We start from the raw sequence: 14,197 nt of genomic DNA, 5'->3' as shown, positions 1-14,197 counted from the left end.
AGAGAATACGGTTAGGAATGGCTGACAGTTACTAAGATTTTCATAGGAAAAAAATGCACTCATGCACGTGAGTCACGCTTTGAGAGTAGCGAGACTTGTGTGCACAAACAGGAGATGAATCTTGGGGGGTGATCACATGCGGTGATCTCAAGATTGTATAACAATGGAACCGAGGTAGTGGTGAGAGGCAGAGAAATCCTAGGGTTCCTAGGGATAGGTATGATGTGCAGGAAAAAAGGTGATTTGATGCCTTTTTTTTTTTTTTTACAAAGCATTTGTGAAACAATTCTGAAGGCTGCATCTACATAAGGATATAGAGTAAAGTAGTCCAGGGGAGAGATACTGAAATGGTAGGAGGTGGCTATGCAGACAAGGGAGAGGGTTAATATGATCAAGGCTTTAAAAATGCTTTCATCAGCACCAGCTTCCCCAAGGTGAGTGACTTTTTTTTTTTCCCCTAGCTTGTGAACAGAATTGGAGGGGGCTGCATATTAGTCCTGCTTGGTGCTTGGAATACTGGTTCTAGCCCTATTATGGGCCTATGAGGCATTACAAGACTGCAGGGAGGAGAGCAAGGGAGAGGATGGGGGAAGGGCAGTGAAGAATGAGACAGAGGGTGGAATTGAATGAGGGGGAATGGTGTGTGTGTGTGTGTGTGGTAGTATGTGGCGCATGCTTTTCTTCCCTGGTGACGAGTATTTTTGAAGGAAATGTCAAATTCCTGGATGGGATAGACATTCAGGTATTCAAAGATATAAATAATGCATGAGGCAAGCCTTTTTCAGTGGAAAGGAAATTCTAGAGCAAGAGGTTAATGGGGATAGACATGGGCATACTAGAAAGATATTTCTTTGTGGGAAAGATAGTGAATACATGGAAGAGCCTTTTCAGTAGAACTGGTGGAGACAAAAGCCACATCAGACTTTAAAACATGGGGATGGTAGGTCAGTGGTACTGCTGCACACTGCCATGCAGAGGGACCTGGGTTCGATTCCTGGGCCAGGCCTCTGCTCCCCCAGGCTGGCTGGGGGTGTTGTAGAGCAATAATTTTCAGCCCCTTTGAGACCCATTGGAAGACAAATCATTTAATTCCTATGACCCAAACACTATCTTCTGCCTGGAGTTTTCATAAAATAAAGATAAAGGCAATTTATTTATTGTAGGCTTATATATTGTTCTGTTAAGTCAATCACAACAGTTTACAGAAATAAACAATAAATCAATTGATTAAAATTATTAAAACAAGTAAAATAAAAACTCAAAGGAAAATACAATTACATAATAGTAACATATAAAAAGAAATAAAACAAGCAAAATATAAGTATAAATATAACAAACCTCAACCAATTGCAATCTTGTAAATTTCCTTCTGCAAGAATGTTTTGATCGTTAAGAAACCATGGAGCTCTCATATGCTTGTTTAAATATTTTTTTAAAAGCTGCAGTGTCTCTTTGTAATCTTAATTCAAATGGCATGGAATTCCATAATTTTGGGCCTGCGACAAACAATGCTCCATCCCGAAGCTCGCTCAAGTGCACAGATCTTATTGATGGAATATTTAATAGACCTTTGTTTTCTGATCTTAGATTTCATTGTGGAATATATAGAGATATGAAGGGAGGCGTTTAACCATTCCGTTTTTTCCTTATTGATAGACATAAGATTTTAAAATGAATCCAAAATTTTACACGTAACCAATGTAATGAAATTCACATTGATCGAATTTACTATTCCCCCATCGGTACCCTAGCAGTGGCATTTTGGAGCAGCTGTAAAAGCCTAATTAGAATTTAAAGTTAAACCAAGAAGCAAAATATTGCAGTAATCAGGTTTAGAAAAAATCATTGTTTGAAGTAATGTGCAAAAGTCATCAAACTGAAGTAAAGGTTTTAAACGTTAGAGAACAGAAAGCTGCTTATAACCATTTCTTCTTTTAGTATTAATGTTTGTCTTCATATTCAATTGTCTATCAATTACTCCCAGATCATGAGCATAGGTGGTCAGCTCGATTTTTCATATTATCAGTTGTTAGTTGTAACCACTGCACTTAAAGCAATAACTAAAATTAGACACTGATGTTGCTCATGAAAAATGTTAACACCAAGTAAATACGGTAAAGGAAAAAGTGGCGTTTCCTTAATTTATTTATTTATTTTTTTAATGTGATGGGCGAGTCTGTGTGTTCCTGATCTCCTTCCAATTTGGGTTACACCATGGAAGCACTGCCCAACCTTATCTCGGGCCAAACCCAATTAACGCACCAAACAGCTCAAATTCAGTTAATGTCAGCTAGATATGTCAAGTTAATGAACCAGTTAGCCCTCCAGCTTTACAAATTTGAGGATATTTTCTTCTACCAGAAAAATGTGAATCTCATCCCTAAGTTCGTGCACCCTGGGACGGTTACTATACATTAACGTGAAAAGGTATGGATAGTGCGTTCTGCTCCGCTCCCATTTGTGAACGTAACACGTCGAACGCCTGCTTTCCGCAGAATTCCCTGTAACGAAATTGTGTTCACTGCTTCTGTCGGTACTGTCATAATATCAGGGGATGGATTCTTGGATATCAAAGCTTTGTGGTTAATAAAGCAGTGCTTCCAAAAATCATCATCATCATCAGCTGCCTGTTACTTTCACAGCCTGTCCTTTTTCTGTCTGTTTTCTGCAGTCGCTTACACTTCCTTTACAATTAGCCCAGTCTAATTTTGTGTTTTCCAGCTGTACAGCCAGGCAGTGCCTAGGGTATTGTGGTCATTTTGCCAGGTGTACTTCTTATACACTAATAGTGGACATATTGATACTGTCATTAAGTGATAAGTAAAATTCCTGGCTGCCTGTAACAGAGTAATAAGCTGGGCTTTCAAATGCTTTGCGGTATCACATATTTGCCGAGCCGTGTTTTCACAGACAGGAGTTTGTCTTCTCAGTTTTTCTGCAGACATCTTATTGAAAATTGAGTGCACTGGATGTAGAGAAGCAGGAAGGTTTTTTTTTCTTCTTTTTTTTGTTTTTGTCTTCATTTTCTGTTTTTGTCACACGGGTTGCAAGCAGCTACGATGCTAGCTGATCCTTATTGTTGAAAGTAGTTTCCCATAAAGAACTTGTACTGAGGACTTTAATTCCCTTGCCTTTCTTTGAAAATCAAGGTTTATGAACACATTTCCTATGTTTTTGCTTGCAGATGACTTTTTTCCAATTTGGAAAATGTTTTAAGCTCCTAATTTTGTTGCAAGTGACACACTGGGGCGTTGCATCTTGGTTTGTGTTGGCATAGCTGATGAAATTTCAGAAAAGAATTGCAGTACTGTTTTGTCCATGATTTGGTTATCCTTTTAGCAGGCAGGCCACACGAGATTGTGTATTTGTCACTACTAGAACTTTTTTTTTTTTCTTTTTAAGCAGACCACCTGCCTCAACTTGTATTGTCCTTTTTTAAGAAGGAATTGATGACTGTTTCTGAGCTGGCTTTTGTATTTTCTCATAAAATGATCCAGATGCTTTCCTGATGAGGCAAGCCTTGCACATTCACACACACTATTAATACAACTGGAACTTACTGTCTTACATTCAGGCATTTATTTATTTATGTGTTGTATATTTCCAGGCTGCTGAATTGTTGTGATGCTCAGATGGGAGGAAGTGTAACTTTTGCGGAGGGGAGGAGTAGGGTTGGTTGGGACATAATTATATGTAAAAACATCAGTTTTGTAATGTTGGCTCTATATTAAATGGTTAACACAAAATTTTAAATTAAAAAAAACAAAAAAACAAAACTGGAAAATGGTGGTTCTTCTGCTTCCCCATGATGATTATCTTTCTCTCCTTCCACTCTGTATCCGATTATATGAGCTGCATAGCGCGCTTACTTCAGTTCTTCTCAGGAAACATCACAAGAACAGTCTGGGTGCTGCTCAACTCAAACTCACTAGAAGCCTGAACAGCTGACTTGGTGGTTCTGGTGCTGTACTGCAGTTGGAAACGTAATTTTCTTTTGATTAGTTAATGGTATCTATTTGCAATGGGAGTTTTTTTTTGGTTTTTTTTTTAGGAAAATATTTTATTGTATCTTTTTTTTAGGTTTTTATTTTACTTATGGGGACTTGATTTTTTTTTTTTTGTAATCTGCAGTGCATTGGATATGAGCAGAATATACATTTTTTAAATAAATGCAGAGTCTTTGGATTGTTGTCTTCAGTTTTTGTCTACCAATTTTTCTTTCTAATTAGTGGTCACTATTTGGGAGGGGCTGTCTGTTTCTGTATTTTGCTAGCATGTACTTATGTGTAGGTACAGTTGTGCTCATAAGTGTACATACTCCTGGCAGAATTTATGATGTGTGGCATTTTAAGAACATAAGTGATCAGACAAAACACATGGTTTTTTTGTGTTTCAAGTTAAACTATTTTATGCATCACAGAACAGCTCAATCATTAAAAAAAAAACCATAGCAATAAAGGAAGTATTAATACAGTCCTGTTCTAAAGTTTGCATGCCCTTAGTTCTTAATATCTTGTATTTTCTCCTTTTACATCAATGACGGCTTGCAGTCTTTTGTGATAGGTGTGAATGAGACCCTTTATTTTCTCATGTGGTAAATCTACCCATTCCTCTTCTCAAAAACCCTCCAGATCCTGTAAATTCTTTGGTTGTCGAGCATGAACTGCATGTCTGAGTTCTCCCCAAAGTGGCTCAATGATGCTGAGGTCAGGAGACTGTGATGGTCACTCCAGAACCTTCACTTTCTTCTGCTGCAGCCACTGAAGGGTCAGCTTGACCGTATGTTTCAGATCATTGTCATGTTGGAAAGTACAAGAGCGCCCCATGTGCAGCTTCCTGACTGAATGTAAATTCTTCTCCAATATTTTCTGACAAGATGCTGCATGCATCCTACTATTAATTTTGACTAAATTCCTTGTGCCGCTGTAGCTCCCCCCCCCCCCCCCAAACAGTGAAGATCCACCTCCTTGCTTCACAGTAGGGATGGTTTGCTTCTTTTCATAGGCCTTATTGACTTCTCTCCAAACATACGGGCCGATACAGTACAGTGCGCACTGTTAGCCGGCTTTTGGACGCGTTAGCTTTACCCCTTATTCAGTAAGGGGTAATAGCGCGTCCAAAACGCGCGTCCAACCTCCCCGAACCTAATAGCGCCCGCAACATGCAAATGCATGTTGATGGCCCTATTAGGTATTCCCGCGTGATTAGAAAGCAAAATGTGCAGCCAAGCCGCACATTTTGCTTTCAGAAATTAGCGCCTACCCAAAGGTAGGCGCTAATTTCTCCGGGCACCGGGAAAGTGCACAGAAAAGCAGTAGAAACTGCTTTTCTGTGCACCCTCCAACTTAATATCATGGCGATATTAAGTCGGAGGTCCCGAAAGTTTAAAAAAGTAAAAAAATAAAAAATTTTAAAATCAGCTTGTGGGTTGAAAACCGGGCGCTCAGTTTTGCCGGCATCCGGTTTCCGAACCCGTGGCTGTCAGCAGGCTCGAGAACCAACGCCGGCAAAATTGAGCATCGGCTGTCAAACCCGTTGACAGCCGCCGCTTCCGTCAAAAAGGAGGCGCTAGGGACGCGCTAGTGTCCCTAGCGCCTCTTTTTACTGCCGGGCCTAATTTAAATAAATTAAAATACTGTATTGCGCTCACAGGAAAGTGGCCTGTGCGCTCGCCCGCTCTTCCGCGATTTTACAGTATCGGCCTGATAGTGTTCATGGTTGTGCCCATAAAGTTCAGTTTTGGTGTCATCATGCCAAATTATTTTGTTCCAGAAGTTTTGAGGCTTTTCTAGGTGCTGTTTGGCATATTGTATGGCATTTGCTGCAGCAACGGCTTTTTTTTTTTCTGGCAACTCTACCATGCAGTCCATATTTGTTCAAGTATCTCCTTATTGTGCATGCTGAAATACCCACACCACTTTGTTTCGGAGAAGGCTGTATTTCAGTAGAGGCTGCTTGTGGGTTTTTCTTTGCATCCTGACACATTTTCCTGGCCAGTTGTCTGAAATCTTTCCTTGTATTAACTAAACCAATAATTTTCTGCTTCTTGATCAGAGTTTGAACAGTTCTGACTGGTATTTTCAAATCTTTGGATATCTTTTTACATCCTTTTCCTGATTTATAGTTGAACTATTTTTTGCTCTTGGATCCTTTGACAGTTCGTTTGCTTTTTCCATGCTTCAGTAATCACCAAAATCAGTGCAGCCCTGGATGAAATGCACAAGGGTTTCCCAAGAGCTAAGAAACTCATTGACTATACACAGACACTAATTACAATCAAACAAAGCAGAGGTTTGGATACCTACCCTTCCTTGCCATCTCAGTCTGTGTGGGTCAACTTGAGTGTACATTATTAGCCCAAACATTCAAGGGTAGGTAATCTTTTGAACAAGACCATTTTATTATTTCCTTTGCTGTGGTTTGTTTAATGATTGCACTATTCCGTGATGCATCATAATTTAATTTGAAACACATTAAAAATAACATGTTTTGTCTGATCACTCATGTTTTCTTAAAGTGCCACACACCTTACAAATCCTGCTAGGTGTATGAACATTTATGAGCACAACTGTATGCATAGCAGACCAACTTTACGTTTCCTCAACAGGAGATGTTTGAGTGTGTTAGAGCCTGTTACTGTTTTTGCAGTGCTGCATTTTCAAGGTAGGGTTGTTCCTTTTGGAGTCATGGGAATTAATGCAGTAATGGGAAGGTGGATTTGCTGTAAAGGGGTAGAGGTTGTTTTATGTCTTTTTGCAGGGTTTTCTCTTATGCTGCAAAGTGCCTGGTAGAGGAGTTGAGTGAGTTGCTGTTACTGAGGTGACATCAATTTTGAGTTTTAATTTTTTGTGTTCTGAATAGTAAGGGGAAACATGCTAGTTGTCTGTCATGCTCTTACCTCTACTCCACCCCCCTCCCCGCCTTGCTTGCCTGCCTCACCTTACTCTTCAAATGGTAGACGGCAGCGAGAGCCAGCTCTTTCTGCGTTACAAGCAAGAGAGTGTGCGTTGCAAGCAAGAGAGTCCAAAATTATGAGCCCTTGAATTGCAGACAGACAGACTGTGCAATGTGAGAAGAACTGGCTCGCATGCTTTGCTCCTTTCTCCAGCTCTCCTGGGATCACGTTTTTCCCATGACGCTCCTGCTCTTTTTGGTTTCATTGGGCCCACTCATAGTACTGCTGCTCCCATCAACCCCTGTACGAGTCGGCTCTGCCTGGCAGTGGTCGCGCACACCACACTGCTCTAGGCTGCTTTGAACAGCAAGAAAGGAAACTGAGCAAACTATCAGAGTCACGTGGTCTTCATCTTTTGTCCTATTCTGCTGTGTAAGCATTTGAGAGAGTGAATTTGGAGAATGGTTTTTATGACTGGACCAGAATACGATCCAGCATAGGAGCATCCTGTATAGGAGGGGAGGTTCGTCCAGAGATGTGTTGCAAGCGAGAGAGTCCAAAACTATGACCCCTTGAATTGTTCAAACCCAGCAACTTTTAATTGGCAAGACTTCATCTCCTAAAACAATGATGAAACAGCTGGCAAACTTCCAACAGTGGAAAAAGTCATAGCAACAAGGGAGGAATTTGAGTAACATAAAATGTCAGGTATCAGTAACATTTAGGTTGATGTATTAAAGAATGAAAAGCAGGATCAGTGCCTGAGAAATGAACACAAGTGGTGGCTTTTTGTTTTGTTTTGTTTTTTGATTTGTATGAAAAATGCGACCAGTTGGAATCCAGAGCAGGGTAGAGGCTTTATTTATGTGTTTCTTATATACCACACAACGGATACCAGATTTAAATGTCATACTTACACCCACTACAAAATTCTGTCTACTGTTCTTAGTTGATGCAGTGTGACTGACGTCTGTGTACTGTTGAGGAAGCCACACTGGGTTTCCTCCAAATCTGTTATCAGTAGTATAAGAACCACTCTTAATTGTGTGGGTGTGTATGTATTAGGATTTGTATTTTACATGGTTACCTTGCCTTTCCAAACCTATGCTCAAAGTGAGTTGCTATTTATGTACAATAGGTAGGTTTTTGCCCCAGAGAAGGCTTACAGCAGAGGTGGGCAGATGCTGTTCTTGAAGTCTACCAACCAATCACGTTTTCAAGATATCTCTAAGAACATAAAGTGCCATGCTGAGTCAGACCAAGGGTCTGGTTAATTTCATAGAACCCGAAATGTGATTGCAGAAAAGACCATTATAGCTTATCTAGTTTGCCCATCCACACCAACTGCTCAGTTTTACAATCCCTTCCACTCCCTCAGAGATCCCCTGTGCTTGTCCCATGTCATGAAGTCTATCTACCCTAGTCCTTGTACAGTTGAAAAGGTAAATAACTGTTGCTTATTAACTTGTTATACATTACTCATGATTTTATAAATCCTTATCATATCCCCTCAGAAAAGGAGTAGTCCTTAATGTGTTGTAACATTTTTATAGGGGAAACTGTTTTTTCTTTCTCTTTGGTGTTTAAATGAGATGTCCGCAATGCTCTGAAGTTAGGTGTCAACAGATATTATGGATTCATTGGGCATTGTTGCATATGTCCTGATCTTGGCCTCTATATCCTGGCCCAGTTTGGGCAGTACACCTGGTCAGTAGCTAAAGAAGTTGTCTTGCTGTTTGTGCAGTTTGTGTTAGCCCGCTGGTGTAGACTATTTCTAACCGTTACTGGTATTTTTGCCGGTGCTGAGAAAGCTGCACACGCTGCCTGCCACTCCCCTAGATCTCCGCATTTGCTCTGATTGTCAGGGGGTCTAGTTTGATGTTCTTCAGCCAGGGTATCCCCGGTGTAGAGAGTAGACATGCACTGACGCTCATATCTTACACGGTGTGTCTGTCTCGGGATGTGGAGTGAGGCATTTTCTCCGGTTATAATTGAGGTGACACTGCATCAGCAGTCAGTGGGCCTTGCAGTCACCCCTCCCCCCCCCCCCCCCCCCCAGCTCTGATTGCAGTGCAGACGTAATTTGCAGTGCGATTCCAAAGCAGTGGAATGAGAAGAGATTGGGTTGGCACAGGTAACGAATGCTGCAAAAGATTCTCGCTTATTTTTCAAAACACTATGTATTGGGAATTTTTTTTAAGCCTACTTTCTGAAGGAAAAGAAAGCTTATGTGATCACGGTCTGTGTCTGAGTGTCATATTTTTGTGTCTTATCCACACTATATTTTCAGAGATGTGGGGAGCTGGAGAGAGGCCCAAAGTCTGTGATACTTGCGTGAGCTTTTTTTTTTTTTTTTTTTCCGGAGACACCTGTCCTGGACAGTAGGCTTCTTCTAATTCTGGGTATAACTTCTGTTTTATTTTTGACGAATCTTCCACCCTTTGCCACATTCCCTCATAAGTAAGGACCTACAGAGGTGGCAGCATTCATAGCTTAAAGGGCAATCCCAGCTGTTGTACAACAGCGATGACGTCTTGGTTGGCTTATGGGTGCACTTTCACCGGGCTTGAGAATCGCAGTCCATACACCTCTTAGCTCGCACTACAGTGGCTGAGTTAGCTAGGAGGGGAAGAGGGAGTTTAAAAATGGGAAGAAACCAGCTAGCAGCGACTGAAGAGGGCTGTAAGCCCGCAGGAGGAAGCTGCCAGGTCAGAAAGAGAGAGCACTGACTTTGTCTTCCTCTTCCCTGTCTGTTATCCAGCAGGAATTTCCCTGCCTTCAGCACACCCACCGTCTCCAGGAAATCAGGCTCCAGGATCACTAGAATGTTCTCCATGTCTCACAAGTCACCCCCTCCCAAGGTGCCACAGCCTGACCGGGTGGATGAGGTGTACGAAGCGCTGAAGAAAGGCCTGGGGTAAGTAGTGGGAGGGTCTGAGTAAGGCTAAGAGTAAGAAAAGCTTATACTAATATATTGCTGTTCTTTAAGCAATGTGTACTTTTTTTTTAATGCCGGTGTTGTGAGTGTGGTATTAGTGCTTTATAAATCGTACTCTTGACTGAATAGTGCTATGTAAATAACTGCGCTTTTCCAAGTGCTTCTTTGTTGGACTTGGTGGCAATGTCTTGTGCTGCTGCTTTGTTGTGTGCCTTTTATTTATCTTTTTTTTGTTTCCTGTCTCCCTCAGTGCTTATCTAGAGGTGCATCAGGTAGAACTGGACAAGCTCAGCACACAGATCAGAGAGTCCAAGAGGAATTCCAGGCTGGTGAGTCTCTCTCATTCACATGTGTGAGGTGGTGGGGGAGTGGAGAGAGATGGAAACTCGCTGTTTTGTTTAAAGGGCACCATGCGAGAAGGGGGGGGGAACAAGAGTAGAGCCGCTATCCTCTCTGAAGGCACCGGGTGGGGGGGAGGGGACACGTGTAACCATCCGAGGGATCCTGGGAGGGGGAGAGAGAATCTCACTTTCTTTGCTCTGAGGTGTCCAGAAAGGGAGCATGGTAATCTTATTTTTTTCCGAGGTTTATTGTAAGGAAGGAGAGTCTTGTCTGAGGGGCCCTAAACAGCACAGCAAGATCAAGACAGAGGCAATGCCACTGTAATGTGTCCGAAGGACTTCAGCAGGGAGGGACAGAGATAATATCTGTATCCCTTCTGAAGGTCCCCAAGAGGGGGAGCGGTCTTTCTCACTTTTATTTAAAATGCATTTTCATCTGTTCTGCCTTTACTCACAATCAGGCCGATACAGTATAATGGGCTCCGGAGCGCACTGTTAACCCCGTGTTTGGACGCGCATTTTCGACGCGCTAGCTTTACCCCTTATACAGTAAGTGGTAATAGAGCGTCAAACGCGCGGCCAACCCCCCCGAAACTAATAGCGCCCGCAACATGCATGTTGATGGCCCTATTAGTTATTCCCGCGTGATACAGAAAGTAAAATGTGCAGCCAAGCTCGCGGGTTGAAAACCGGATGCTCAATTTTGCTGGCGTCCGGCTTCCGAACCCGTGGCTGTCAGTGGGCTCGAGAACCGACGCTGGCAAAACTGAGCATCAGCTGTCAAACCCACTGACAGCTGCCGCTCCTGTCTCTAGTGCCTCTTTTTACCGCAGGCCCTCATTTGAAAACGAAATCGCGCTCACAGGAGAGTGGCCTGTGCGCGCACCGGGAGAGCAGGCGCTTGCCCGCTGTCCCGCGACTTTACTGTATGGGCCCGAATGTGCTTCATCCCATTATGGAATGGAGGGAAGGCCAGGTCCTTTGTGTTGGGATGTATTTGTCTTGGAGAGCAATATGAAATGCCAGCTCTGTGCCCCTCTAATAAACACACTGCCAGCCTGGCACTTTCACGCTGAATGCCTTACCTGTGCTCAAAGGGGTGTGCGCTCTTTCCCTCGGCCGAGAAGCCTTTTTCATTCTTTAGACTACTTTGGCACTTGCCTAGCAGCCTTTTAACTTCATTCTGCTTTTTGGTGTTGTGTTTTTCTCTCCTTTAGGGCTTCCTTTATGACTTGGATAAGGTAAGATTATTTCTTCTCTCTATGCCATGTAAAATAGCCCCGGTAGTAGCCCGTGTCACGTTCGGGGAGCTCCTGCAGCGGGGCAGAGGCTGCTGCCGCTCCTGGGAGAGCTGGAGCAGGGCCGGCACCTGCTGCGAACGGAGGCGACCCCAAAGAACGTGCCAGCGGGAGCTTGCAGGGCCGGCCGCCTCACAGTTCCGCATGCAGATATTTGCAGAAGGTTAAACACGATTCCGTGATGCAGCCAAGGTCTTGCCAATGCTTGTACTAGTGGCTGCCGATGCCTCTTCACAGAGGGAAGGGAGGTGTTGGCAAGAGGGGAGAATACAGCACCTGGTCAGCTTAGAAAAATGAGGAACATTTAAAATGGGGTGCTCAAATCGGTCCTATGCCCCCCCCCCCCCCTGCAGCCACTCAGGTTTTCCAGGATATCCCTAATGAATATGCATGAGATTTATTTGCATGTGCTACCTCCTGTGCTTGCAGATACTTCTCATACATATTCATTAGAGAGATCCTGAAAACCCAAATGGCTGGGGGGCCCCGTAGGATCGGTTTGAGCATCCCTACTCTAGACATTGATGTACTTAAGGGGTCGCAAATGACATGATGCACATGCTGTTATTGCCCCCTCCCCTCATCCTGCCTATCGAATATATCCATGTTAATGAGCGTGAATAGCAGGCAGCAAGTTTATCCTTCTCCTAAACTTCTAGGTAATTTTTTTTTTTTTTTATTTCCCCCCCCCCAGCAAGTGAAATCTATTGAGCGTTTTATTCGCCGGTTGGAGTTCCATTCTAGCAAGGTGAGTGCTGCTTCCCCCCAGATCTATTACAGTTTGCATCATCTCATTACTAAAGAGTTAGGGGGGGGCATCTGAGGTTAGAGCTCACCCTGCTGTTCCAACACTGAGACACCCCTTCTTCCACACGCACAGATGCACACACCTGTCCTGCCCCGCAGCAGCCCCTATTGTCCCGGGCCATTGGCCAGCTCACAGACATTGTTGGACTGATTTGTTTTATTATTTGTTGACATTTGCCAGGGTAAGAACACTGCTGAGCTTCATTTGCCACTTCCTCTAAGCAGTACCTCAGTGTGAACGTGTGGGTTCTCAGTAGTCTGAGCATTTGACAGCATCGCACAAACTAGTGACATAGTAAATGATGGCAGATGAAGACCCATAAGGCCCAGTCCCATTGTGTCCCCTTCAGGGTTGCAATTGTTGCTCTGTGCAGGTTACCCCATGCCTTCCAGGAAGCACAAAGCAGCCAGATCACCGCCGCTTTGGGCTATAATTGTTAAAAGTTGGTGATACGACCAAGCTTTTCATGAACAGGCAATAGCTCTGAAAATGTTTCTGGCCTTGCCCCCGATACTTGAACCCATTCCCTAAAATCTCCATATTTTACTGACTTCGGTTATGGCCAGGACATTGGTTCCCCAATGGACCTGTTAGATAAGTGTCAGAATTCTTTTATTCTGTAATAGTACCAAGAATCTGGTTGCTATTCCTGCTAGCTGAAGATCCCGGTAGGCATTTGACATTTTTGTAACCTTCCAAGTTTGTCCCTAAGTTAATGGTCTAAAAGTTAGTTTGCTTCTGAAAACAGATTCTGTGTTTCAAAAATCGGTGTCAAATAAGCACTCAAATAATGATCACTGGCAGAGAAGACCTACTTTCTTACCAGAGTTAATGTTTTAATAAGAGTACCCCAAAGGAAACCTTGTTCTAATGCGAGATCTTTTAACAGTGCTTTTGGGTTTCTATGAGCAATGGGGGTGTGGGTTTTTTTTTTTTACTTGTACTACTTAATACTCCACAAGGTGTATCTTATCTATTTCTAATGCTGTGAAGGCAATTAGTGTGGATAGGATATGAGGAGGAAATCTGCATGTCATGGATCTTGTCCTGCCAGAGCCCACTGTGACCCATTTATTTCTGTTTATTTAGCTCCTTTGAAGGAGTGGAGGAAGATTTTCTGGATGTTGTGTATTAGAGGGGTCATTAATTTTAGCCATTTCCTCTCTAAGATCAGTCATTTCCCACTTAAAACATAAGAACATAAAATATTCCATACTGGGTCAGACCAAGGGTCCATCAAGCCCAATATCCTGTTTCCAACAGTGGCCAATCCAGGCTACAAGTACCCAAACATTAAATAGAATTCAAGCTACTAATGTAAGCAGTGGCTATTCCCTATTGATTAATTGCAGTTTATGGACTTCTCCAGGAAGCTATTCAAACCTTTTTTTTTTTTTTTTTAAACACAACTATATTAACAGTCTGACCACTTCCTCTGGCAAAGAATTCCAGAGCTTAATTGTGCATTGAGTGAAAAAGAATTTTTTTTCCGCTTTGTTTTAAATTTGCTTTTTGCTAACTTCATGGAATACCCTCTAGTCCTTGTATTATCTGAAAGAGTAAATATCTGTGTTTCACATTTATCTGTTAAAGTCCTCTCATGATTTTGTAGACATCTATCATATCTCCCCTCAGCCTTCTCTTCTCCAAGCTGAACAGCCCTAACCTCTTCAGCCTTTCCTTATACGGGAGCTGTTCCATCCCTTTTATCATTCTGGTCGCCTTTCTATGTACTTTCTCCAGTGCAGCTATATCTTTTTTGAGATGCAGCGACCAGAATTGTACACAGTATTCAAGGTGCAGTCTCACCATGGAGTGATAGAGGCATTAAGACACTTTCAGTTTTATTCACCATTCCCTTTCTTATAATTTCTAACATTCTGCTTGCTTTTTTGACCGCCGCAGCACTCTGAGCCG

The 14,197-nt window shown here is 42.7% G+C and overlaps 1 protein-coding gene across 1 annotated transcript in view; it reads left to right on the top strand.

The window, feature by feature from the left end:
• LOC115082207 (rho family-interacting cell polarization regulator 1-like) overlaps window positions 1-14,197 on the top strand; it is a gene marked incomplete at its 3' end in the record, with an annotated part of 140,839 nt that overhangs the window by 63,429 nt on the left and 63,213 nt on the right. Inside the window, exons 3-6 of the mRNA XM_029586458.1 lie at window positions 9,657-9,812; window positions 10,084-10,162; window positions 11,392-11,415; window positions 12,167-12,220. Coding sequence (XP_029442318.1) covers window positions 9,657-9,812; window positions 10,084-10,162; window positions 11,392-11,415; window positions 12,167-12,220 — 313 coding nt within the window. The remainder of the gene's footprint in view (window positions 1-9,656; window positions 9,813-10,083; window positions 10,163-11,391; window positions 11,416-12,166; window positions 12,221-14,197) is intronic.

The sequence above is a fragment of the Rhinatrema bivittatum genome, unplaced genomic scaffold (assembly GCF_901001135.1).
Source record: "Rhinatrema bivittatum unplaced genomic scaffold, aRhiBiv1.1, whole genome shotgun sequence".
Lineage (NCBI taxonomy): Eukaryota > Metazoa > Chordata > Amphibia > Gymnophiona > Rhinatrematidae > Rhinatrema > Rhinatrema bivittatum.
Note: the sequence above shows the minus strand (reverse complement) of the source record. Positions and strands in the feature narration are given on the sequence as shown.